Raw genomic sequence first — 27,629 nt, 5'->3', positions numbered from 1 at the left:
GTGGCCCCTCTCACATCACTTTGAGTCCTGCTGTTCAATGTACAAAGGGATCATGGACAGTTATAGCCAACTATGGCGGAGCACTGATGCTAATATTCTTAAACAGTAGCATGCATCACGTGTTTGTGGCTTCATTTTCGTTCTTATCATTCTTCCTGGGCATGTGCTCCTGAAGGACAATGGAATTGCTTCCAGAACCAGAATACACTCGATGTAGGTATACGTGTTAGCTTCTCACAAACTGATAACTGAGTAGAATGAAGTTAGGATGTTCATGAGGATGCTTTTCTAAAATTTCACTTTTGTGTTTGGAATTCAAAGTGAATGTATTGTTGTTACTCCTGTTAAATGAAAAGAAATATTGGTCCCGGTTACAGTTAGAAAAAAAAAAAAAACCCTTGAGAAAAATACTCTCCTTTCCCAAAATCCACATAAAAATTAGCCTTTCCTTTTCTGCAGGGAAGCACACATAACATCTTGATGATCAGTTTGAAGACCTTCAGTATTTTCATCCTCATTTGCTAAATGCTTTGAATTGAGAGCAGTGGCTCTCTTTTGCTGTGCTTTTTAAAACTGAGTTTTAAATGAGAAACTGCATTTTTACATCTGTCCATTATACTAACTTAAACCACTTATTTCTCTTAGTTTTCCACCTTAAAAAATGAATTATGTTTACAAAAAATGTATTAACTAGAATAGTGATTTTTTAAAAATTGAAGTAGAATATTAATATGCCAAAAGAAGAATAAAAATTTCATATGGAATCTGGCATACTAATTCTGAATGACAATTTTTATTTGAATAAGCTGACTTTAGGATAAGAATGTGTTCTATCAAAACCTTGAAATAATAAGGTAAAAGTTAAAATTTAAAGGGAATTTTTGCTAAGGGAAAAAAATGTCATATATCAGGTAGATTATTTAAGGACTCTAAATAGAATGAATTTAAGAATGCCTGTTATTCTCTAGAAAATTAATTAGCCAGGTTTGTGCTTAATAAATACTACTTGATGATGATGAAATTAAATGAAAGAAAAATGCCTGACACAGCTAATTGCAAATGCATGCACTCAGAATATGAAATAGATATAATTTAAGTAATTTGATTCTGTGTACTTAGGAAATTTGGAATACTCCCTCTGAGAGATGCAGAATTTCTTAGTCTACACTATTTAGTAATGGGCAAAAGAAGAAAATTTTATCTAATACGAGCAATCCTCCTTTTCTAAAATGATTCAAATAAGAATTTTTGGAGAGAATATATACAGTTCTAGAATTTCTATACACATGGTTCGTGTTCCTGAGTCTCCATGTCTTTCATAACATGGAACATTTAACAGCATCCGAGCTACTTAACAGGAGTATGGTAGGGGTTCCCAGCTGAGTTATTTCCTCTTCCATCGCTGCTGTTATCTATAAATCATGTGGCAGATTTATAATTGATTAATTCAAAGGAACACAAAAGGGACAGCTTTTTAAGGAGCACTAATGTTAAATGATTTTGTCAATTATCCATTTTTCTTAAAACTGGTAATGTTTTCTACTGATGGAAATCCACAAAGATCATTACCAGTAGTCGTGTCTTCTCAGCTTTTACCTCTGACAGAAGGACATTCAGTCTTAGTATATAAATAGCTCCATGGCACATCTTCAACTCTTAGAAGCAAAACTCTAACATTTCATCCTAACCACAAAAATGTTATACATTCTAGGGAAAACTAAAAGCAGGAATTTTGCCTGGAAAAATTCATAATCATAATCCCTCTATAGTCAATAAGAATTTTACCTTTAAAAACAATGAAATTACTAATTTCAACATGATAAAAATATCAATTATGATATGCAAAACTTTTAAAAGCAATTTCCTTTCTAAAAAAAGCCAAAAATATTAGTGTATGCTAATTCATATAGTCAGGCTTATTGTTTATGGGTTTTCTGTAGTGGCAACTGTTTTAAAAGATGTAGGACAACATTATTTTTGAAATCCCACAATACCATTGCTTTTCCTGATGATCTTTATCACTTTGGCATATTTATTTCACAAATGGAAATGCAAATAAGAAATAAATTCATACTATACCAGATAAAATTTTGGAATTCTACATCATTTTGAAGTGTATCTTGGGCTCCATGATGGTCTCAGTCAGCTTGAAAAAAAGTGAAAGAATTGATAGTTCTAATCAAAAAGGAAATTGTAATCTATGAAAGTTGATATTCCATTGATTATGATACTTTGACTCTGAAAATAGAAACTTTCACCTGAAAAGCTAAATTCCTTCATTATGGGTATTTATAGGAGATATATCTATAAACCTACATCTATATATTTATATCTATATCTGTATTTCTCCTGAGTTTATTATGTGGTCAGAGTTTTGGTATAGGCACCATTTTTCTAGTGACCAGACTACAAGCAATCTTAGCACAAACAAGGGTACAGTTCATTTTTTTTTATTAATATATCATTGATATACACCCTCACGAAGGTTTCACAAGAAAACAGTATGGTTACTACATTCACCCTTATTATCAAGTCCCCCCCATACCCCATTGCAGTCACTGTCCATCAGTGTAGTAAGATGCCACAGAGTTCCTATTTGTCTTCTATGAGCTACACTGTCTTCCCCGTGACTCCACACACACCATGTACACCAATCATCATTCCCCACAATCTCCTTCTCCCTCCCTCCCAACCTGCCCTCCCACACCCCTCCCCTTTGGTAACCACTAGTCCCTTCTTGGAGTCTGTGAGTCTGCTGCTATTTTGTTCCTTCAGTTTTGCTTCGTTGTTACACTCCACAAATGAGGGACATCATTTGGTATTTGCCTTTCTCCGCCTGACTTATTTCACTGAGCATAATACCCTCTAGCTCCATCCATGTTGTTGCAAATGGTAGGATTTGTTTCTTTCTTATGGCTGAATAGTATTCTGTTGTGTATATGTACCACATCTTCTGTATCTATTCATCTACTGATGGACACTTACGTTGCTTCCATATCTTGGCTATTGTAAATAGTGCTGCAATGAATATAGGGGTGCATATGTCTTTTTGAATCTGAGAAGCTATTTTCTTTGGATAAATTCCAAGGAGTGGAATTTCAGGGTCAAATGGTATTTCTATTTTTAGTTTGTTGAGGAACCTCCATATTGTTTTCCACAGTGGTTGAATTAGCTTTAATTCCCACCAGCAGTGTAGGAGGGTTCCCCTGTCTCTGTATCCTCGGCAGCATTTGTTGTTCCTAGTCTTTTCTAGGTTGGCCATCCTAACTGATGTAAGGTGATATCTCATTGTGGTTTTAATTTGCATTTCCCTGATAATTAGCGATGTGGACCATCTTTTCATGTGCCTGTTGGCCATCTGAATTTCTTCTTTGGAGAAGTATCTGTTCAGATCCTCTGCCCATTTTTTAATAGGGTTATTTGCTCTTTGGGTATTGAGGCGTGTGAGCTCTTTATATATTTTGGATATTAACTCTTTGTCAGATATGTCATTTAAAAGTATATTGGCTAGTCAGGGTCTTTTGTGGTTCCATATGAATTTTAGAACTATTTGCTTTAGTTCGTTGAAGAATGCTATTGGTATTTTGATAGGGATTGCATTGAATCTGTAGATTTCTTTAGGCAGGATGGCCATTTTGACAATATTAATTCTTCCTATCCATGAGCATGGAATGTGATTCCATTTTTTGGTGTCTTTAATTTCTCTCATGACTGTCTTGTAGTTTTCAGAGTATATATAGGTCTTTGGGTACCATTCATTTTTTTAAAAATTAAAAAATTTCTATACATTGGAATGGTCCCCGAGATTCTAGTCTGGTGAGACATTCATGCAAATCTTCTTGATTCATATATAACGTATATGCCTTAATAAGCTTTTTGTTATCCAGTTTTCTAGGCCAAAGTAAACTAAAAACAGAAAATTAGGAAGGAGATAGGAAGGGATGGAGAGGAAACTGAAATGGCAGGGAACAGAAAAAGTGTGCAAGAACAGAGTACTATTACCACATAGTAGACCAATGAATATTTGTGATAACTCTTAAGTCAGTGTTTCTCAAACTTTCTTGCTGAGGAAATTTTAAGATTCAGTAATGACTATAGTAAAGGCTGTAAGTTGCGATATATTTATTTATGCCCCATAATTTTCCAGAGGGAGTTTAAACTGGAAAGAATTGTAGTACATTTTGAAAGCATTCTGTAGAATGGTTTTGATTGTATGTGTTCTGATGCTGTAAAACATATCCTTAAGTTATCTTAGGAACAAAAATGTTAAATGTTATAAATGCTGACTAAATGGTATGTCACTAAGGCTTTACTGGCTTACCACATGGTAGTTGAGTGAAGCTCTTAAAACAATTACTGAGTTAGATAAATAAGTTTAAAATTTCACAATAGCTGAAAAAGTGGATATTGGGCCAGTACCCAAAAAAGTAATCAAGTTTCCCTTTTAGAAATATAAAGACTCTCTGAACATATGCTGGCATATCCAGCCAACCTGGGTGCACTAATCTTTCACAGTAACAGTTTGCAAATTAAATAATTTTTTTCATTGTAGATGAAACTTGCACCAGGTCAAAAGCCCCTGAATGAAAGATTTTTCAAGTGACACTGTTTAGCAAGCACATCTCGGACATCTATGGCGAGTTATGCAATATACAATAGACTGGAGTCAGAAAACTTAAAAACTTAAAACAACGCATTTCATAATCTAGGAAGCTGATAGCATAATTAATTAAATATGGAAACAACTATACTACAAGAGCTATGGTAGAAAGTATAAAAGTATCATGGGTGTCAAGATGATGGAGCAATTCATTCTGTCTATGGAGGAAACTGAATGGCAGGCAGTTGCCAACCCTTGTTTTGAAGGATACATAGGTATTCAGCAGGTAAAGAGGCATGCAGAGGACATTGTGGACCACAGGAGGAGTATGGGCCATATCACCATGGTGTGTACCAGAATGCAGTTTATTTTCCTAGAAAATAGAGCTTTTATTTGGGAAAAATGGCCATTCTCATATTGGTTTGAAATTGTATTAGGGCAGATGATGTAAAACATTAGTTAATGTTGGTAAGTACTCTTCAGGGCCAGAACTTACAAGCATCCAGTCTTACCAGCTTCCTTTACTACTCTTGTTTATTTTAAAAACTGTGCTTTTTATCGCTTCTCGGCCTTTTGGCTGAGATCAAGTGTAGTATCTGTTCTTATCGGTTTGATATCTGATGCGTCCTCTGTCCGAGGACGGTATATTGGATGGATTTTTGGAGCGGGGAGATGGAATGGGAGCTTGCTCCGTCCACTCCACGCATCGACCTGGTATTGCAGTACTTCCGGGAACGGTGCACCTAAAAACAAACAAACAAAAAAAAAAAAAACTGTGCTTTAAAATCTTGATATATTCTTTTCCTTTCATTGCTATTTTTTTAATGAAAATTAAATAATTTCAATCTGGACTGCACTTTTTTTTACCAAGTTGAATCTTTTTCTTTTCTCATAAATATGGTAGACAGATGTTGTCATGAGTGATCTTAAGGCCTTGTGAGGGAGGGATTTGTCAGGACAGTCCTCTCCCTCAGTGCAGTGCCACCTGCATTCCGGGGAATCCTGCTCAACAGACTGCAGTGAGGCTTTGGGGTTTGAGCTCTGGGTGCTGATAATACCTCAGGAGGCTTGCCAAGGGCCCCATTAGAATCCTGCCCAGGCAAGGGCCGACATCTGGTTGTGACAGATCCTCTCAGCACCCGGCCTGATGCAGACTGGCTTCAGGCCCTAGCAAGCCACCCCCGGGAAAGCCCGCCCACTCCCTCATGTTTGTCTCATGTTTTGCAGAGGCCCTTCTGTATCTTGGCTTTCATACTCTCCCCTCTGTGTTCATTAGAACTGGAGAAGTAAAGGGCCTTACAACACATTGTCCCAAAGAGGTGGATTAAGCCATGCCATGTCACCAGTACTCATGGTGGAGGTAGTACCCAGCCACCACTGAGTACAGCAGGGGCTCAACTACTGGACCCCCCTGGAAATCATGGATATGCTTTAGTGGGCACATGAAGTATCCTGCAAAGTACATGACTTCCCCTCATCCCCCACAAAGAATTATCTGGTCCAAATATACAGCTTTGGGGAAACCAGGGTGCAAGTAGTTATTCGTAAAAGGTGAGAATTCGTAACTTTTATTTGATTCTCACAGGAGTCTAGGAGCCCATGAAAGTCAAGAATCACTAGCAAAGTGGTTGAAAACATGGACCTCAGAGTGACCCACACCAGCCCAAATCTTCACTCAGAAATGTGACTTGTAATAATGAATTTAACTGACCTGATCTGTGATTTCTTCTCTTATAAAATGAGGGTAATGGCCCACAGTATATAGGATTATTGTAATGATTAAATTGTCTAGTGCATGTAAAGGGTTTAGTACAATGACTACACAAAGTAGAAACTCATTAAATAATTGCTGTCATTAATAATTGTAGTGCTCTTAATCATCTCCAGAACTCTGATTTTAGAAACAACATAGAATGACTGGTATATGTCTGACTCAGACAAGTAGATTTAGCTATACTGCTGACCTTTGACAAGCCACCTAATTTCTCTGAGCCACCATTTTTACATCACTTACATAGTGGAGAGTAGTATTTATTTTAAAGAGCTGTTGTGAGAAATGGATGAAAGAACATATACAAAATATTTGCACAAGGACTGGCCTGCATTACATGTTCAATGAAAAGAAGATAGGATGAAATACTCAAACATCTTATCTCCTAGTCCATTCATCTTCCTGCAGTAGAACCAGGTTAGGGCTGATGAGATTTGAGGCAATCCCAGGACATAGATAAAACCTAAGTTTTTATTTGTCCACATGTGCCCTAAGGAAATTACTTTTTACCTTTATTCTGTGCTCCTTCCTCTTTTTTCTTCCTCTTTGAGGGTTCCCTTTACTCCCTCCTATTTTGAGGAGAGAGAGAGATTTACAAATGGGGGTCACAGCAGGTGAGGAGTATAGACACTGTCTTTTTGGCTTGGGTCTGATGGCGGTAAAGTAGGAAGGCACTTAGTGTCTTGGTCCATTCAAGTTGCTATGACAGAATATCAGAGACTTAGTGGCTTATAAACAATAGAAATGTATTTCTCACAGTTCTGGAGGCTGAAGTCCAAGGTGAAGGCACCAGCAGATCTGGTGCCTAGTGAGAACCCCGTCTGGGTTGTTGGACGGTTGTCTTCTTGCTGTAACCTCACATGGCAGAGTGGGAAGGGATCTCTCTGTGAGGTTTCCTTCAGAAGGGCTCTAATCCCATCCATGAGGGCTCCCCCGCCCCCATGAGCTAATCACCTCCCAAAGGCCCACCTCCCAATAACTTCAGGGTGGATGTTAGCATTTCAACATGAATTGGGAGGAATGGGACATTCAATCCTAGCAGAAAATAATTTTTTTCTTTAATAAGTGCAGGTATGACCCAGATTACAATGAAATAAATATCCTAACATTACTGAGTAATATCCCTGGATAGTTGAATTCACTTACTTGAAATCAATTGATGAGAGTTAGCATTGTCATGCCTAAGCACTTACTGGAATATAATAATAGAAAAAAGCACAAAAAACCTATTTCTTGGTCAAAATTATTCCAGAGCAGAAGAGACATACACAATTTTAAGGGATATTTGATGTTTGAATAATAATTGTTTGCTGAACCAACCTCATTTTAAAGCTAGATCAAGACTAGACAGAGATCTGCATGTGTGTGTATATATATATATATAACTGGATAGGTGGACAGTGTTTCCCCACCACCACCTTTAGTTCGCTTCCCTGCCCTGCAGGTCCTTGGCACATTCTCCTGTCTCCACATCGTCTGTCAGCTGACTCTGGCTTTTGGGTAGGTCTGTCTTACAGGAGACATCTGGTGGTATATTGTCCTGATTTTGAAAATCTTTTATCTTGTAGTATTAGTCCCCTAGGGACTAGTCATTGTCATCTGTGTAGAAGAGAGAATGGCTAGTGAATAGGTAATGATGAGAAGCCAGGACTTGGGCTATTCTGATCCCACTCTGACCTTTAACTAGCTGAGTGAGTCCTAATCTCTTAAGGGAAGTGCCTTCTTTTAAGAGGAGTTCAATAAATGGTTTCTCATCCTCTTTGGGTGTCATTTATCTGTAAACGGAAGAGGTTGGGCAAGATGACCTCTAAGGACCCTTCTGGCTCTAAACTCTGTGATTATATTCTAAATGTTAGGACAACATGGTGCTTACTGGCATCACCATTAGTGAAATTACCCATCATTTATCTTATAAACAGAAAGCACACACCAATAGCAATAGACCAGCCGAGCCTGAAAATGAGAGTGTCTGGATTTTTATAATGCCCACAGCTCTCCAGTGATGCTTGTGATGAATGTGAATATCTTCTAAAAAAAACTCCCAACTGTTTTAGACTTGGATACAGCCACCATGCTCCATGTCAATGTAGTTCTGCATACTGGAGACCTGGAATGTAGTAGAAAATAAAAGTTTGTGCTGAATACCTATTAGTAAGAGATTATTTACCAGAAATGGTCTTTATACATCTCTTTATCTCTGGTTTACCTCTTCTCTCAGACCGTGTCCCACACTTGACAGAGGAGGTTCAGAGGAGGTCACCAGGTGGGATCTTGCTCAGACTTCATTCCCTCCATTCTAGAGATACCCATAAAGTTTCAATCTTTGTCTTTTTCCTGTCATAAAGGATGAGATGTCCTGCCAAGACTAAGCCTCTACAAATCCAGCACTAAACCTTATTTCCTGTTTACAGAGCTAGGATCTTGATCCAACCCTTCTGCTTCCTCCTCCTCTTGAAAAACCACATATCAGCCCCCAGTCATACCAAAAGGATGTTTAGTGACCCTCCCAACCTCCTAAGATTCAGTCCAATTGTCCTCTTTCCATGAAATGCCAAAATAGAAAACCCTCTACAGTTGTCTCACATCACATAACGAAACATTAAAGTTGTGTTTGTTTAATTCTATTACATGTAACCTCAGTCATATTTTTGACATGCCTCACTCAACATTATATTAGAAAGGAAGAGATTTTTTTCTTGTGTGGCCTTTCCTATAAATCTCCCTTCCAGATTTGCTCCAAACCAGGTAAAGGTTAAGTGGAGAGGGAACATGAGAGGCAAGGAGAGGCGTTAGCACTCTTCGGAGGCAGTCCACGCAGAGGTTATGTGGCTCTGATTTCACACCCACCTCAACTGATCCGATGCCCTGCCATCTCGGTTCTCCACCCAGTGAGCCTGCCAGCTTATGCGACCCCAGTGGCCCGCGCCCCCTCCTGCAGGCGGCACATGTGCTGCCTCTGCACGCGGACACTAGTTCTCCAGAACGGCTTTCACCACTCACCCGTTTCCCTGCTGTCAGCAGGGGAACTTCCTCTGACCATCTGCTCCTGAATTAGTCAAAGTTTATCAACTTGTCCACAGGATTTCTCTCCAAAGCTATACAGTTGGTCCTATTGTTCATTGTTTGTCTGTTTTTCTCATTTCTTAGGGAAGTTTTTTTTTCTTCTTTTGCATTTCATTCCATTCATTTGATCATGGATCTCAGATACTTCTAACTACAAAAACTCCTTAATACCTTCCTTTCCCTGTTTTCGTGTGGCACAACTGTAGCCTAGTAACAAAGGGGTTTCCTGGAAAGAGCCAAGGTTCTTGAAGCCCAGACTTGGATCAGTTTGCCGCTGACTTACTGACCTGGGGCGAGTTACATAACCCCTGCCTCAGTTTCCTTACTGTAAAATGTGAATGAAAACATTGATTTACTTCTTGAGTTCCATGAGAATCACTAGAGATCATTTATGGAAAAGCTCTCTGGGAAGGTAAAGTGTTATGCACACCTATAGTTATTCTGTTTAATTTAGCAGCAGCAGCTTCATATCATTCCTAAAATCGCATCTGTGCCTCATCACAAGAACTTTCTACTCTAGTGTAAAACAGGTAAAAGGCATGTCCCTAATGTGTCAATATTTTAGGCATTTTTTCCGTCTAGGCTGCCTAATGAGGGGATGCACTACAGCCCCTCAAGTTCTTTCGTAGGCAGAGCTGGCATTCCAGTTTGTTAGCTGCTGCTATGGGCTCTGGCATGTGAGAGACTTCTGGCTGAGAGGAACTACTGCCTGGAAGTGATTTAGACTAGAGTCCAGGCTACCCATCCACATGCTGAGGTTCCATGCAATCTGTGGTATGTGATATCTCTTCCTGAAGATTCTGGGTAAAGTATCGTCACTCAGAGCCTCCTCACAACAAGCCTGACAGTCCCTGTTGTCAAGCTTTTCTGCCAGAAAACATCATAGCAAACTGGTCCTTCCCTCTACACTCCATGTCCTTTTGCAGAGTCCAGACCAACAATTTTTTGCTTGTGTTAGAGAGAATTACATGAGAATTTTTTCTTAGCACTATTCAGTAGAACTAGCAGTGATATGTAGGAGACATATTACTACTATAAAGTATACAATATTTAAGCATGATGTTTCTCTGTGTCTGAAAATGCAGACCCTCCTTTCAGGCAATATGACCACTCCTTTTGTTCCCAAACATCCTTTCCTTGAGTCAACGATATAGTCTCTGCCAGAGCAATGGCAGAGTCAGGCTAGGTTAGCATACTTGGCAAAGATTCAGGTAACAGACATGACACAAATGTTTAAGTTATTGCAGTACAGGACTCTGAGATTCCTAAAAAGACTTTTACACAATTCATTTTTGTTAGTATTTGTGACTGTTTGATAAGCTCCAGAACCTTCTCCTGCACAGACAATAAATCATTCCTAATAACTGATTTTTTCCCTTTTTTATTTTTAAACTTGAACTTTTCTCTAAAATAGCCGTATTTCATCCCTATGCTTTTCTCTTTTAATACTGTTTTTCTTTCCTCTGCTCTAGGATGGACGTCTACGGATGAATGACCAGCTGATTGCAATTAATGGCGAATCTCTTTTGGGAAAGTCCAATCATGAAGCCATGGAAACACTTAGACGATCCATGTCCATGGAAGGAAACATACGAGGGATGATCCAGTTGGTGATTCTGAGGAGGCCAGAGAGACCAGTGGAGGTGATGCACACCTTCATTTCCCTCAGCAAATGGCCCAAATGGCCACCAGAATGTGCAAACTTCTATCACTAGTACTGTAACTAGACTTGTACTGATTGTGAAATTGGAAAACTATGCCCCAGAAGGTCTCTGATGGATTTATGTGGTGAACAGGTGGTTGTATATTTTAGATATAACTAGAAGGTGTAAAAATCTGCATATAAAGTATATAACTTATCAAATCTAACAGGTCCATATTTTCTAGGGTTTTTTCCTCAGATAGTTTTAGAGCTCCAGACTATGAATGACTTTATTCCTATAATAAGGTGTCTTTGTATACTTTTTGATTAATGTGCTAGCAGTGTCCATCCCTTAGAAAAATTTTAATCAGGTGTGTACAATGAAGGGCATTATAATGCAGTTGGCTCTCTGTATTCTCCCCCATTATGTGCACATGGGTAATATATATGGACTTGAGACTTAACTAATTTAAAATTTGATCTATTAGGCAACCTACTTGCTTCATGTTATTAAATAAGTATTTTAATTGAATATTTTTGAAATACTTTATCACAATTGCTTTACACATTTTTTTAACATAAGGAATATTTTTACTTACACTAATTGTAAGCATACAATATTCTTGAATGATAATATCCTTAAACATTTCACTTACAATTATATTATTATGCTTGTATTATACAATTATATATTGTACTATATAATTATTATTATATTTATAATCAACATAAAATATTCCTAAAATATTATTTCCTCTTATACATGAAGAGCAATTATTAAATGCTCCTAAAAATTATTTTAAGAGATGAGAAGAAAATTGTAGTAGTTAAGAGCTAAGAAAAACATCAGCAATCACATATATATTCTCTAATGACAAATAATGTTTATGTAATACAATAATTTGCAAAGTTAAAATAGAATATTACTAAGAACACACTAATGTAAAATATTAGTTTTAATAATACGTTCAACTTAAAAATTTAAAAATGGAAGGATTTTCAAATTAAACAAGAGTGGAAGGTAGTTGGAGCTCATAGCAGTTAAAAGCTTGAGCTCTAGAGTTTTGTATTACTTTAGTTAAAAATCCCAGACTGGCCATTTCCTGGCTATGTTGATACATACACAGCTGAGTGCTCAGTACTTACAGATGACAGATACCGTTGTCTGCTTTTTATCCCTAATGTGGCCTCATTTCCCAACACATCGTGGACACTTACTAAACATCCTCGAAGGAATGACAAATACTTGCATCTGAGACCTACTACATCTGAGAGGGTAAGCTGAAGTAGTAAATTCATAAACTATATCTCACTTTGTTGTATTACCAGCTATTGGAAAGGAGTAACTGTACCTTTTTACTGTTCTGTATATAACCTTGTAAATGTTAAATAAATGTAAATTGGCCTATTACTGGAGACTATATATATAATGAGCCAACTCATTTTCAACATTTGTGTCTGCTTAAGTGACAGAGAGGCTTCCATGAATATTTAATGGTTTTACTTATGTACGCAGATGTAAAACCAATTCCATCCATGACAGAATTGGCTCCTTTCTGGTTTAATTTGGTTCTTGCTCTAGATCCCTAGGACCCCATGGAACCCAGTTGTTGGAGACAAGTAGAAAGGATGGCCTGTGGGCCCCTGAGTCACCTCTTCTGTGCATCTGTGTATTAGGTCCCTTAAGATTTCTGAGAGCAAAGATACCTCAGCTAACAAAAGTCAGGAAGAAGCCGCTGTAGAGTACCAAACCTGTGCAGGTGGCAAAAGTTAAAAAAAAAAAAAAAGAAGAAGAAAAAAGAATAAATGAATGCTGTTGTTAATAGTAATCCCCCACCTCTGATCTTCCCTAATTACATGCCTTTCCCTAAGACATGTGAATGTCTAGTGGATAGGTGTTTTGTATTTTGGCTCATCTAGTCGAGACATCTAGTCATTTGCATTCTGCCATTTATTGTAGGTCTTTTCATTTTAATTCTAACACTTTGGGGTGGGTTGACAATTATTCCACCACCATAATGTACTAAACTTTCAGTTTGTTGTCCTTCCTCAGAGGTGTCTTGTTAATATATAGTTCACTAGAGAATCAATTAGGAATAAGAAATGGGACAAAAAACAGTTTTTATGAGGACTTTTAAACAAGATCCATGTTTAGCTTCACTAATATTTACATTTTTCCGTGGGAGATGAGCAGGTACTTGACTCTCTCAGCTATTGAGAATCTCTGTAGTACCCATGAAGATTAAAGAATATCTTCCTTATAAAGACAGCAGCCTAATATACAGCTGATTTTTGTTAAGTTGAAAAAATATCTGCAGTTATGTGATCTCCCAAATCTGTGTTTTACTGTGTCAAGCATATGTTGTACATTCATATTTTTGGTGTGTTCTCCTGTGCAGCATCCTTAGGTACAGAAAAAAGCATCAGCAACCTAGGAAAAGGTCTCAGCACTGCACATACATTGAGGCAAATCACTTAGTTAGATTTGGCAAGAATACCAAAATGGTTATTCGAACATTATATCGAAATAAAAAATTGAAGAAGCTACTTAAGAAGAGTCAAAATATATGGTTGTTGGGGTATTTTCCCACATTACCAGATGCACAAGATACGTAAACAGTTTTGATGAGGCTCTCATGAAGAATGCATAATGAGCCCTTGATTGAATCAAAATCATTTTAAACAGAAACATGTTTTTCAAAGGATGAGCTTGAGGTTCAATTGTAATTCTATTTGAGCCTAGAGACTTGGTATTAAAAAATGGGTTATGACCTGCTTTTTTTTCCCTTCCCCAAAACGGTTCCTCCCTGCTGCAAGCTCATCTTGGTAGAAGCAGAATATGTTTAAAAATCCATTATATTTTTTATTGGCTGGGACACTAATGGAGGGCTCCACGACAGCTCTATTTTACAGGCTGAATACTTTAATTAGGCTGGTTACTGATCAGTTGTTGGGTTATCGATTGTGTCATTTATCAAAGAGCTGGGAAAGCAGAAAAAAAAATTTTTGTTGTTCTTGCTGTTGTTGTTAACTCAAAGCGCAAGGCTGTGCAAGTCCAGCTCTCCTGGCTGCCAAGGCGCCGGCTCTCATTTAGGGGCAGTTTGCCTCAGGACCAGGCCTGGTTTGACTGGCAGTAGAGGGGCAAACAGTAACACTGGGTGTAGAAAAAGTGTTATAAGCCCTGACAAAAAGCTAAAGGACCTGAAAACATTTTTATTATTAAGAATGCATAAATTGAATGTTTTAATTATTTTGTTTAACTGGAAAGATACTGAGTTGTTTTCTTCAGGAAAGTATAACCAAACTGTCTGGGCCAAGTGCTTTTCTCAGAAGGAAAGGGTGCAGAAAGATCAAACCTGTATTTCTGTTTGTGGCCTGTTCCTCTCACAAGTGGTCAGGGCAGAGCTATCAGATGGCTTCCAGATTAGTTCCTTGAAACCTATTCAGAAGACACAAAATATGAGCAAAAGCAAAACCCAGTGTTCTGTGCCTCAGTCCTCTTGAACACACAGCTAGACCTCTTTATAACTGGCCACCTCCTATGACCTCTTCCACACCTGCTGAACACGGCTTGTGGGAGTGTTTTTCTGGACACAGCAATTTTAGGGGAACTGTGAATTGTTTACAGATTGTCTAAATCAATATAGGAGGGGGAAATATGGAAAAAAAGAGGAAAGAATCTCAGGAGAACCTCTCTCTGGCATTGTCACAGCAGTTTGATTTAGCTGCTGGCTGTAAGACCTGGTGTCTGCAGTGAGACACACTCATGGCATTTCAGTGGCAAACCTGCTTTGGTCCTGACTTGTCCTAGAACATATGCACTTAGTCGCCTGGGGAGAGGGAGAGGAACCAGCTGGCTGGCAGAGAAACACCCTTGGCATGAACTGTATTCTTGCACTGGCACTGCCACAAGCTGTCCTCCCAGATGGAAGAAAATTTGAAAGAAGCCAGTTGTAAGTTGGGAAGAAGAATAATAAAGTCAATCCTCTTTTCTGTTGGCTGTGAGAAGTCCTAATCCTTAACATCACATTGTCAGGATTTTTTAAATTTCATGCTCAAAGATGTTTTAAATAATAGGGCCATTTTGATTTTCCACACTTGATGATTTATGTGGAATAGACTCTTAAAAGATTATTCATAAATCAATCATTACTTCACTTTGCTTCCATTGACCAAGTTGGAACATATTTAAAAAGCAAATATAATTTTTATTTTCATCCCCTAGGAGCCTGCAGAGTGTGGGGCATTGTCTAAGGCATGTTTTGAGACTTGTCAAAATTCCGTAACCACCTCCAGAAGAAATGATAATAGTGCATTGCATCCATTCAGCACGTACACTCCACAACACGCACACAAAGGTAAGCGTCTGTCCTTTCATCCACGGCAAACAGTGTGAGAAAACACAAACTGTCTTCTCTTTAAAAAAAAAAAAAAGGAACAAAGGGGAGTTAATTACACTAAGTGCAGACTTTGTTACTCTGAGTCATGAACACTGAGAGATGGGCGGGAGAGCTGACTCAGAAGTTGTGAAGCAGATTCCTGGCTTTGGCTCCAGTTTAAGTGACAGTTTCTATGCTTGCTGCCCCAAACATGGAGGATTATGTCTAAAACAAACCATGCCTAGAAAAGCAAAATGGCAAACTGTTATTTTTTTTTACAGTCTTTTAATATTGGATGTTATCAAGTATAAATCACCACTAAACTTAAAAAATATATAGACTAGTATTAACCACAAAATGGTTATGATATGATTTACAGATTTATGCTTGAATCTAGCATGAGTATGGTGTAAATACCATGAATCAAGATGAGTATATGCCAGTTGCAATGTTCTTGCTTTGATCTCTCTCCACTGTCTTCCTCTTATTATCTCATATGGATCATATTTCTAGTAGAGCTTTAGAAGTAAAAAACTTGGATTTTCTTCTTTGTTTTTCAAAAATTATACTCAAGTCACCAAGAAAATTCTTCTACTTCCCTGCATCTCCTCTCTCTAAGAACTTTAAATTTTTGTATTGCAAAAGCCGTACATACTCATTACAGGAAATCTAGAGAAAAGCAATAAAAAGAAAATGTAATATTACTTATATTTCTATCAAAGATAATATTTTATAGTTGTATTTCAAGTCTTTCCTTCATGCAAATATGTGTATATAAAATGAAAGGGAAATGAAATGTACTGTATATAGTGTTTAGGAAATTGCTTTTTTAATTAATAGCACATTATGAACATCTTACTATGTCATTGAATGTTCTGCAGCTTCCTGTTCAGTAGTTACACATAATTCATTGAGTAGAAGTACCATTTCTATAATCAATCCTTTATTTACACTTAAGATGTTACCAAAACTTAACACATGGGAACAATTTGTAAACTGAAATGACTCCATCAGAACAGGTTTGTAAATCTGAGATTCCTCTAGAATTAAAGTGTTTCATCAGAATGGGAGGTTTTTTCCTCTGAATTCCTCCAATTTAGTGAGCATAGTAGCAACAAGAATGGCCATTTATTAAGTATTTACTTACTGTCTGTCTGATACTATGTTAAGCAATTTACCTGCACACTTGAAATAGGTAATACTATTATCTTCACTTTACAGATGAAGAAATAGAAAGTCTGATAGAGTAAACAATTAACTGAGGAGCACATACTTGATCTCTGCAGAGCCTGAATTCAACTCCTATCTCTATGACTCAAGGCCATTCCCTAAACCACAGTGTGGGCCCTTTCTTACACTGATCCCTTGAAATCAGTCAAGTCCTTTCACCTCATACAAAGAATGTCCATTAGGAGCTGACTTGACTTTGTATCAGATAAAGAAATAAATACTATGTCCTTCTCATCTTCTTAAAGAAATTAAAAGCTCCCTTGACAAAGCAAGATCTCCCTCTGAGACCTTCAATCACAATACCAGAAGAATCTGGAGGAGGAACAGCAAGTTTTCCATGGACTAAAACAACCTTTTTTCTATCTGCCATTCCCATATAGTGACCACGAACATTGCCATCTCTATTAAAATATCTAGTCTTTTTATAGTTTGGCATTTAATTCTCAAGCAACGTGTTCCAGTGGCAATCCGAGTTCTGGGTTTTATTCCTAATTACACCAGTGACACCCAAAGGAATATTGGGCACGTTACCTCCTATCTTATTTCATTTTCAACTTTCAATACCTATAAAATATTGGTGCTGAAGGACTGATAGCACAATATTTTTAGACAACATTGAGACACTCAAGGAAATGGGATAAAAAGCTCTAGAAAGGATAACATAGGTTGGAATACTGTAACTGCAGAACTAGTTAGAGGGCAAGGATATCCCCAGAAAAAATTTTAAATAATAAAGTCCACTCAAAGCACACACAACAAATAAAATGAGTTAATACTTTGGAACTTCAACAGAATGTTTAAAGTTTGTGTTTCCACTAAATGGTTAGAGTACTTTGAGTACAGGTGGCCATAGACAATCACTGGGGCGTTCTGTCTGTTCTCTTATTCCTGAGATCCAGGTAGAACAACTTTTATACCAATGGAAAACCACTCAGATCAGCTACTGCAGGGTTCCTGCTACACTTCCTCCCCCCACATCTATTTTCCACGGTGACTTAAAATATCTGTTCTTTTAAAAAGTGACTCCAATGAATGTTATTTTTTTAAAAAACAGAGAAAATCTGTTATGATTTCCTTGTGGATCTGTAATACAATGATCAGGTGTAAGAATTAAGCCTATCAAAGCATTTAGTTATTAAATTTTAATTGTAAGAATCCAGTCAATCAGTTCTCTTACTTTTTATAAGCCTATTGACTTAGAGACAAAAAGTATGTAACAGAATTTATAAACATGATGTTGTAGAAGCACATCATGACCGTCACCTCTTTGTAACATTAAAAACCTTTTAAGTTCTGAGAGCCACTCAGAGTTCCTGAGTTTCAGATGCATGAAACCTGAACGAGTGTTGACTCAACACTTTACCAAGTTTTTTAAGGGTTCCTTCAGAAAAAGAAGATTGACTTGACAAAATAATATCTAGTGAGGAAAGGAACTGTTACAGCCAAAGCATTAACTTTTTTTCCTTCCCTTTTCCCTTTCCTTTGTATATTTAAAAATCCAGTGTTGATATGCTGTGTTCCATCTATTTTTGTAATAAGGGTATATACCACCCACAGTTCCCAGTTACTTTATATATATATATATATATATATATATATATATATATATATATATATATATGTATATACACACACACACACACACACACATACTCCTGTCAAGCTGTTACACTGAAAAGGCATTTTTAGAACTAATGTTTGTAGAAATTGTAACACCAGAAATGTGTAGAAAATTCACATTTGTGTTGGAGAAATGCTAGCAGTGGCCACAGTGGAATAAGCATGGTACTCCAAGATGGTAATAAGGATGGAGTTTGTATCCCAGGGCTTTTCTATAAAATGCTATTAAGCATTTGAATGGTAATGAAGTACGTGAAATACCAATACTGTATTTTCTGGAGAATCTTGCTGGCAGATCTCATCCTGGGCCAAGTAATAGCCTGAGTGCAGTTCTCCTCTGGTTTACAACATCTCTCCATTTTCTCATCCCCCCTTTTGTGCTCTACTCCTGCCTCCCCTCCCCTTTCAGTGCAGTTGCTCCCCAGCCCCTGCCTCAGTCCCCCTTTGCCCACGTCCACCAAGGATCACCCACTGAGGTCTCCATCCACACCCCACATCAAACGGTTTGGTTTACCTCTTGTCCCACTGGATCCTGTTCCCTGGGGTCCTTTGTGGAGGCATATAATTAGTATAATTATTCCTAATGATTCTCCTCCTGGGAACCAGCATGTGTGCATCCCTCTCTAGCTTGTAAGGCACTGCCTTTGGAGGGATGATCAGAAATTGAATTTTACTTCTCAATTTGACTGATGTTGGTTGGATTTCTATCAAGGATGCAACCTTGAATACAGTGCTGCTCTTGCCCTCAGGAACAGTCTAAAGCAGAGGTCAGCAACTCTGTCTATAAAGGGCCAGATAACAGGTTCTCTGTTGCCGCTCCTCAGCTCTGCCAGTATAATGCAAAAGCAGCCGTGAACAGTCCTTAAGGGAATGAGCACGGCTGTCTGTGTTCAATGAAACAATATGCACAAATCCAGATGGTGGGCTGGCTTGGGACCAGCACCATAGCTTGCTGAGCCCTTGCCTAAAGTCACAATCCCCTTTACCCTTCTTTTCTGATCTGGCCCTGGCAGGATGATGCCTATAAAAACAAGAAACAACAATAAAAGATAGTGATTAAATAAGGGGCATTTGAACATCAATGAAGCAGTGACTAGATAGACGGTGCATGGTATACTCAGTGATAGCCAGGTATATCATTTTTAGGAGATAGGAATTCCATATTTTCACACTGATATAGGACTTCAGAAAGGTGTTTGGGCCAAAAGAAAAAATTCCTTACAGCATCTGAATATGTTGTTTAAAAGTGCACCAAGGATAAAGAGTCAACAAAGTAGATATATATCTCAGCACCCATCTCTACTCTAAAGCCACAGAGGATGTTCATGTGAATGAAATAAAAGTTAAAGGTAATGACTATAATAAAATTTGAAGTAGCCAGAGAAGATCCTGAAGGAGAGGAGAATGAGAAAGGACGAGAAGAAAGTCATCTACAGTCCAGTAAGAGAAGTACACGTAGATACATAGATTGATAGCTCATCGCACAAACAGCCTATGATCAATGTTCTACATGAATTATTTTCCATATTAATAGATAACTGACATATGTCGGTGTATAAAAATAGTCAAAGTGTGTTTCTGCCCATGTCACAGGCTTGGGGGCTGTGCTCCAAGCAGAGACTAAGGAACCTGGGGGCTCCTTCCATTAGTAGCCGGGCCACTTTCTAGAGCCTCCCCCACCCGTGCTTGCAGCTGGTAGATGGGAAAGGTGGAGAAGGCACATCCTGGCATAACCACCGAGACTGGGATTGACATGGACCACAGCGATTCAACTCACATTCTTCCGGCAGAAACTAGTCTAGGTCCAAAGAGGGCTGGGAAAGGGGGCCCAGGGTCTAGCTGTATGTCCAGGGCAGATGGAAGAATACAGGTGGGTGAGCAGTAGTGCCCTCTGCCACTGTCCTGAAAGTACTTACAGATCCCAGAGCAACAGTGAAGGCTTCACAGAGGTGGTGATACTTGAGGTAGACCTTGGGAGAAGAGTAGGACTTTGAAGAGAGCAGTGGGTTTTGCAATTATATAAACAAAGACACTGAAGCAGGAAAGTACAAACCTGTGGTTGGGGAACAAGAAGTAGTCTTGGGTGGCTAATGTGTAATAGGAGATGAAGTTGGCTGCCAGGGACATGGACCTTATTCTGTAGGCAATTGTGTGCAACTGAGATGTTTCTGAGCCAGGCGGATTACATGATCACACAGCTATGTTTTCCACCAGCATGGAAGATGGACTGAGAAGTCAAAGGGTAGAGAGATTAGAACCAGCAGAAAAGGTATTTTCCGAGTATGTCCCTTGTCCACAGTTTACACTGTAGTCCTTCTGCTGTGTTTTTCTCAGCAAGCCTCTGGCTGCCTGACTGCTGCCCTGTCACCAAATCACTGGATTACCAGTGCAGGACGGCAGTGCTGGCTGCCTTTGCTCATCATGCTTCTATGCCCTGGTCACCTACCTGTGAGATCTCCTGCTTCAAGCCTCATTCCCAGGCACACATCAGCACTGCCAGGACCACTGCCGTTTTATACTAGTCCCTGTGGCAGAGCTTGGAGCAAGTCAGGTTCTCCAGAGAAACACAGCCAATGGGATATATATGTACATATACATATATATATTCTCTGTGTGTATATATGTGTGTGTGTGTGCATGTGTGTATTTATAAAAAATAAAGAAATTTATTATAAGGAATTAACTCACATGATTATTGAGGCAGGCAAGTCTCTCTCTACCCTTGACTTCTCAGTCCATCTTCCATGCTGGTGGTAAACACAGCTGTGATCATGGAATTGCCTGGCTCAGAAACATCTCAGTTGCACACAGTTGCCTACAGAATAAAGGCCCGTGTCCCTGGCAGGCAGCTTCATCTCCAATACATATAAGCCACAGGGTGAGTGGAAAGGCTGGAGCCCCAGGGAGCCAGGGGTGCTGTCCAGTCTGAGAACCGGCAGGCTCAAGGCCCATGAAGAGCCGATGTTTCAGTTTGAGTCTAAGGGCAGGAAAAAGTTGATGTCTTAGTTTGAAGGCAATCAGAGAGGAAGAATTCTCTCCTGCTCAGAGGAGGGTCAGACCTCTTTTGTTCTATTTAGACCTCTAACTGATTGAGCCTCACCCACATGAGGTGTCTACCAAAATTAAGTGTTAGTTCCACCCAAAAATAATCTCACAGAAACACCCAGAGTAATATGTCATCAAATATATGGGCACCCTGGGCCCAGTCAAGTTGACACACAAAATTAACCATCATATGTGGGATTTGGCAAGTCAGAGCAAGTTCTGTTACCAGCAGCATTTCTCAGGAATAGACTTTTCTCTTGTTTAAGCAATCAGGGACAAAGAGGGTCCTTCTTTTCCCCAATATCTCTCTGATAGATTTGCAGTAGAGTTTATGGTATGTAGGATAATAATCCTTTAACAGCACTTTGCCTTTATCAATTACTGCTTGAATATGCACCACCTTATATAATTGTTATACTTCTCCAATGAAAGCAATCTTAGCCCCATTTGAAAGACTTAAGAACTGATGCTTGGAGAAGTTGAGTCGTTTACCCAAGTTCACACCGCGATAGGGGCCATGACTGGAAACATGGCAGTCTTGCTCCACAAACCTTACTCTTAGCCAGGATGCTCTATCAGGCATTTAATATGTTAGCTAATATTGTTAATGCTGAGCATTAATTGGCATAATGTACATTAATGCTAGCACAAGGTCCGGCACACAAGATCTCAGACAACCTTTCTTGTTATTCATTGTAGTAATATCAGGATGCATGTCTATATTTTTCTAATATAGACTAGACTGAAAAACTATACATTTCTAGGACGTAGGAAAACCAGGTCAGATCCTAGATTTTGGCTCCCAAGGTCTTAAACCCAGGTGTTTCTATTGTGACACAGATACAAAAAAAAATTAATGTTTTTCCTCTACTGTGACTAAATGGTGAGTAGATAAATGGTGTATCTCATGGTTTTTTTTAAGTACTTTCTGTCATTGAGGCAAATGCTTAAATCACCATATAATTCAGAGCATACATTAGACAGTCTTGTATGGGAAAACATGAAAGTATCTAAGAGATGGCTTTGTTAATCTTCCACAGATCACAAGTAATGAATATGTGTTAGCCTTTCCTAGCTGGGAAAAGATACCCAAGATGCATGCTTGTGACCTGCCAAGGGTTACCAGCAGGGCACCAGTGTAAAAATATATTAGCAGACTTAGGTTTTCTCATACAGGCTGCATTAGCTCTCGTATGGATACTTCAGTTCTGTATGAGGACTTATTTATTTCAAGGTTGGTTTATGAGTTGATGAAAACTGTGTCTGCAAGATGGCATGAAACAGAACTAGGCGCTGAGCAGTCCTGCCTCCAGTTTACTACAGCTTCATCTGTTCCTTGTTTATAGAGCTACTGCTTCCCAGTGATGGATGGGCCAAGAGCGAAGCAGCACCTTCCCCACCACCGCATCCCGTTCTGGAATTGGGCATTGAAGATTACAACCACAGGTATCGATAAAATGATACATCGTAAATGTTCCCTGAGATGGTTTTCTGGGAAAACCCAGAAACCTTATTTCAACTTTTTTCTTTTTTTCTCAGAATGGAATACTCATACTATCTATAATTCCTTTACAGTGAAAGCTTCTCATAGCTAATATTAATAGCTTAGATTATTCATATTTTGCTTCCTGGAATTTATTCAGATTCATCATATATTATAAAATATTTAAGAAAATTGTCGAATTTTCTTTTACCATGTTTAAAAATTAGGGCAGAGGAACTCAAAACTTACATGGGAAGGTATAAAACAAAACGGAGAGACATAAAGCTTAGATCTTTTTTTTCATTTGTAATTGGCAAATCCTAAAGGTATTTTTAAAATAAATGTTCCAAGAAAGTTAATGGAATCTAAAAATTAAAGCATCATATAGAATCTAAAATATTGAAAAGAGTGCCCAATATTATATCTACTCTGTAATAGAAACCAAAAAAATCAATAATTTTTAGAATCACACACAAGCATGAGAGAGAGATTTACTAAGCATACACACCATCTGACTACTAAATTCATAGATTTTGTTCTTCTGATGAGTTTTAAAAATCATTAACTTGTCCCTTTGCTATTTTCTGTATTTATTATGGCTGTTAAAAACTGTGTATTTTATTCCACTCTATGTCCCATGATAATTCTGTGAAATTTTTTCATTTTTCTTGCAGCAATGCTGGTGTCATTTCTATTATGCTTTTTATTACAATCTGCTAAAACAACACAAAAAAAGTATAGCTAACTCTATTAGCCAGAGGCTTACCTATATTTAGCTAATCTCCGATTCCTACCTTTCTGAAATCAGCTGTCTTACTCATATGCAACTTCATGAACTAGATTGATAATCGCAGTAATGTTCAAGATCTGTATCTTTTGTTTTTTTTTAAGAAAATCTGGACATATGTAATTTTGTTCATTCATTTCCATTGCCTGTCTCAATCCTGAACCAAAAATGACAATTTGGTGGCATACAACAATACATATAAAAAATAATTTTGTTCATTCTACTTTACTGTTTATCCTGTGTATATGTGCAGCACTCTTGAGAGAGTGCAAAGATGAGTCAGATATAAACCCCATCCTCAAGAAGATGGTAGACTAGTAGGTAACAGTGACAAGTAGAACACAAAGTACAAAGTGCTATTTTTTAGAAAGCATAGGTGAAATGCTTAAACATCTAAGGCAGAGGAAGATACTTCCCAATAAAGGAAACAGGGAAAAAGTTGTGGAAAAGGTGGCATTGAGTTGGACCTTAAAATGTGAATAGGAGGCAGGCATGAGATGAGCCCAGAAAAGAAGAGAATTTCAGAGGTAGAGGGGAGAATACAAGGAACGGCATGAAGGTAGGAAAGTAAGTTGATTTGTGCAACTTGTATCATGGCTGAATGGCCAGGTGGTAGAGCCCAGAGTGCAAAAAATAAAGAATATAGACTTTATTCATTAGACAGGAAAATCTTACTGTAGCATTTCAGCAGGCAATAATATGGCAGGACCCAGGATTTAGTTGTGTATACCATGGATTAGGTCAATGGAGGGGGTTAATGTCCCCCAGAAGCCAGAGACTCTTTGGATACCTTCCAGGGCAGTTGCAGTGAAAGGCACCTGTGCTGGGTAGGGTTAGGAAAAGCTTTCGGATGAGAAATCTTCAGATGAGAGAAGCAGGTCAGAGATGTTGCAGACACAGCCTCACTGGGAACTAGCAACTGCACCATTGAACTGCTTTATTTTGTCTCCACAGATTCCTTCCCTTCCTTTTTCAGTAAAGCACATTCCTCTCTGATGTTGAATATAATCTTCTGTTGGTCCTGACCCCTGTAAATCTGTATTACATGATATGAACTAGTAAGTCTCGTGTCCTTTTCACCCTCTTCCTCCCTGAGATTCCTCCATGGAGGCTTCTCTTCTCAATTTTTACTAGAACTGATCTCTTAAACATCAACAGTAACCTCCTTGCATTCAAAACTATGGCATTTTCTCAGACTTTAGTCTTTTCTGCTTCATGATATTTGATCATTAAGTCGTTCATTTGCTCACTAATCCATTCAAAAGTATTTACGGCGCTCTGAGCTCGGCATTGTGGAAGGTGCTCAAATGAATTGGAAACCATCCCTGCCTGCAAGAAATGAAGTGACCTCTTGAAGAGACAGACACACAGATAATCAGGAAGCACCCTGCTGAGCATCAGATACAAAATGCACTGGAGGCCAGAGGAGTGAGCCACTAGTTCTACCTGCTGGCGTCAAGATAGATTTTACAGGAAAGATAGTGCTTGAAAGGTTTCTTGGAGGATAGAAAGGAGCTTACTAGGCAGAGATGTGATGAGAAGGGCAATTTAGGTTAGGAAAACCAAGGGATGGGAGAGAGGAAATGCTTGTGTGTTCAGTGAGGCTGAAGCATATGGTATCTGGGAGAAGAATCAATGGGAAGGGAGTCGCCTGCCGTGCTCTGTGAGCGCTGTGCTTCTCCAGAGAGCAGCAGAGATGCACTGAAGGGTTTCAAGCCTTGGGGTGACAATGTCAGGCTGAGCAAGTTCAGCTGTGGAGGGTGGCATGGCTGGGAGAAGCCACAGACAAGGATACCATCTGGGCATTGGCAGGAGAAGAGAAGGGCTTGAATAAAGGGAGGAGCAGCATGTCTGGAAAGGAAGGGACAGAGCCTAAGACATTTCTGAAATGGAAAGAACAAATCCAAAGCTTTGAAACTCTCTCTCTCCTGGGATCCCGTGACCTGCGCTATCCTGGAAGCTGCTGCGTTGCCTAGGTGACCAGCAGCAGCAGGGTCTGGATGTGTGAAACTCGGGGGTAGAGGAAGGATTGGAAGGGAGCCAGGAGGGTTGAGCAAAGGAGGCTGTCCTGGCTTTCAAAAAGAAAAAAAGAAATGTTAAAAGCCTTTAAAAGGGAAAAGTGGTGCTTTAGGGATGGAGCCAGTCTTGTGAAACATCAGACTGCTATTGTATGAGTAAAAAAACAAATGCGATCAAATTTAATGGCTGTGCTTTGAACCAAAATGAAAGCAGGGATTTACTGAATTTATTTGTACTATTAGGTCAACAATTATTAGACACAAAAATTTAGAATGTGTGTCTAAAATAAAAAGTAAATAAACATAAAGGCAATTTATTTTCTACTGTGATATCTCAGACAGAGTTAAAGGCAAATCAACAGCAGACAGAACCTACAGAATTTTATTTACAGTTTAGACATTTGGTTATTCCCTACGTACTCCAATGTCCCTGCCCTCTTGGTTCTTTCTCAGGTCTCTCTGGGTTCTCTGTGTCTGTCTCTCCTTATGTGGGTGTGTCTGTCTGTCTGTGTGTCTCTCTGTCTTTTACACACACATGACCCACATCTACTCTCGCTCATGGTAGCCAATTGAAGCTTATTCATGGACACCTGAGACTTCAGACTGTTTGGGGGCATGGCCCTCAAAGTCTCCTTCCCCTTTCTATTTTAGAGGGTCCTCCTTGAACATTCATGGCTGGGTCCTATATATCTTTCCCATTCTGATTTCTCACCACATTCAAGACACGGTCATATGTTTCCTACTACCATTATTTATTCATTATGCAGCATAATTTGACATTGAGTATCATTTCTATTTGATAAGATTCCCTGGTTATTCATGCTGAAAACTCGGCCTTTATCTAAGACATGTCTTTGGCCTGCTGTCAACTTCCCACTTCAAGCTTCCCACAGCCTCCACTGCAGTCTACTCAGCCATGAGCACAGACTAACTCTCTTAAGAATTAAAATATGTCATATTTTATAGTTAACCATTGTACCACCCTCTGACTCCAAAAACTTTGAATATGTAGCATAGAATTATGAACAATTTTATTGGTCTAACTTACGTGTCTAAAACATTTTCACATTAACTAATTAAATACTCCACTTGGCTATTTAAGCAGTTCTACTCCCATGATGTCTCGTATTATAATGATTTACTTCCTTAAATATCTGCCAGTATGATACCAGCTTTATCTTGCCTTATTTCCATTTTTTCCCATGGCAAGAGTAATCCTTCTATTGAAGGTTTTTGAAGTGCACACTTCATGTTCAAAACTTAAGTATGTATGACTATGATCAATTTGATGAACATATTCAGGTATATATGTATATGCATATATACAAATACATATACGAGTATTTGTTACATTCATATGTACAAAGCAGCTTTTTATTTTTTTGATTATCTGTGACTGTATCTCAACAGCTCTACAAAAATCCACTTTATTTAGACAGGTCCTGACTTGATAGTATTGCATCACGTGACTTGTTTTGTTTTGTTTTTGTGTTTGTTTTTAAATAGAGATGGAGATTATTGTTTCTCAAGAAGCTGGGAAAATTTGAGTTCTTATTCTTAATTTTGTCAATTAATGCCAAGTTTGGTAAAGTAATCTAAGACAATCAAGCAGGTTTGCGGACAATCAAGTGGTCCGACTTTCTCAGCAGAGCACTTGACATGCATTGTGACGTCAGCTTTCCTGAGGAATATTCACGTTGGTCCCTAACCTCCTCCGTAAAGGCTTTCATTGTAACATATTACATCTATTTTGATGAACTCCTTCATTCTCTTTTATTTCATGATCGGTGCTGCTCCGTTGAAACACAAAGCTAACCTATAATGCAAGCAGCCTAAGACAGTGAGTGCCTCGGCACAAAAAGGGAAGTTTTGATGTCTGTGGATTCAGGATCAGCAGCACTTATGCCCCAGGCTAGCTACCCTTTTTAGCCAAAGTTTCTGAGGCTCTGAGAAAAGCAGTATTAGGAAACCACAGGTCTGGTCCTTGCTTT

General features: G+C 38.6%; 1 protein-coding gene, 1 long non-coding RNA gene and 1 other non-coding gene across 12 annotated transcripts in view; 2 read left to right on the top strand and 1 right to left on the bottom strand.

The window, feature by feature from the left end:
• Positions 1 to 27,629, top strand: part of PARD3B (par-3 family cell polarity regulator beta) — a 1,156,296-nt gene that overhangs the window by 763,409 nt on the left and 365,258 nt on the right. For all 10 annotated transcript variants that reach the window (XM_037009251.2, XM_037009249.2, XM_073218305.1 and 7 more), the window contains 3 exons: positions 10,907 to 11,077; positions 15,302 to 15,434; positions 22,697 to 22,796. In XM_037009251.2, the coding sequence (XP_036865146.2) occupies positions 10,907 to 11,077; positions 15,302 to 15,434; positions 22,697 to 22,796 (404 nt within the window). The remainder of the gene's footprint in view (positions 1 to 10,906; positions 11,078 to 15,301; positions 15,435 to 22,696; positions 22,797 to 27,629) is intronic.
• Positions 854 to 22,690, bottom strand: LOC118970696 (uncharacterized). Its single transcript, XR_012123600.1, has 3 exons — positions 18,820 to 22,690; positions 14,433 to 14,515; positions 854 to 8,478 (listed from the first exon to the last, which is right to left on the bottom strand). It is a non-coding gene; the product is annotated as an uncharacterized lncRNA (long non-coding RNA).
• LOC118970699 (U2 spliceosomal RNA) lies at positions 5,158 to 5,348 on the top strand. The gene has a single exon (XR_005058756.1). It is a non-coding gene; the product is annotated as a U2 spliceosomal RNA (small nuclear RNA).

This window comes from Manis javanica, chromosome 12, assembly GCF_040802235.1.
Source record: "Manis javanica isolate MJ-LG chromosome 12, MJ_LKY, whole genome shotgun sequence".
In the NCBI taxonomy this organism is placed as follows: Eukaryota; Metazoa; Chordata; class Mammalia; order Pholidota; family Manidae; genus Manis; species Manis javanica.
Note: the sequence above shows the minus strand (reverse complement) of the source record. Positions and strands in the feature narration are given on the sequence as shown.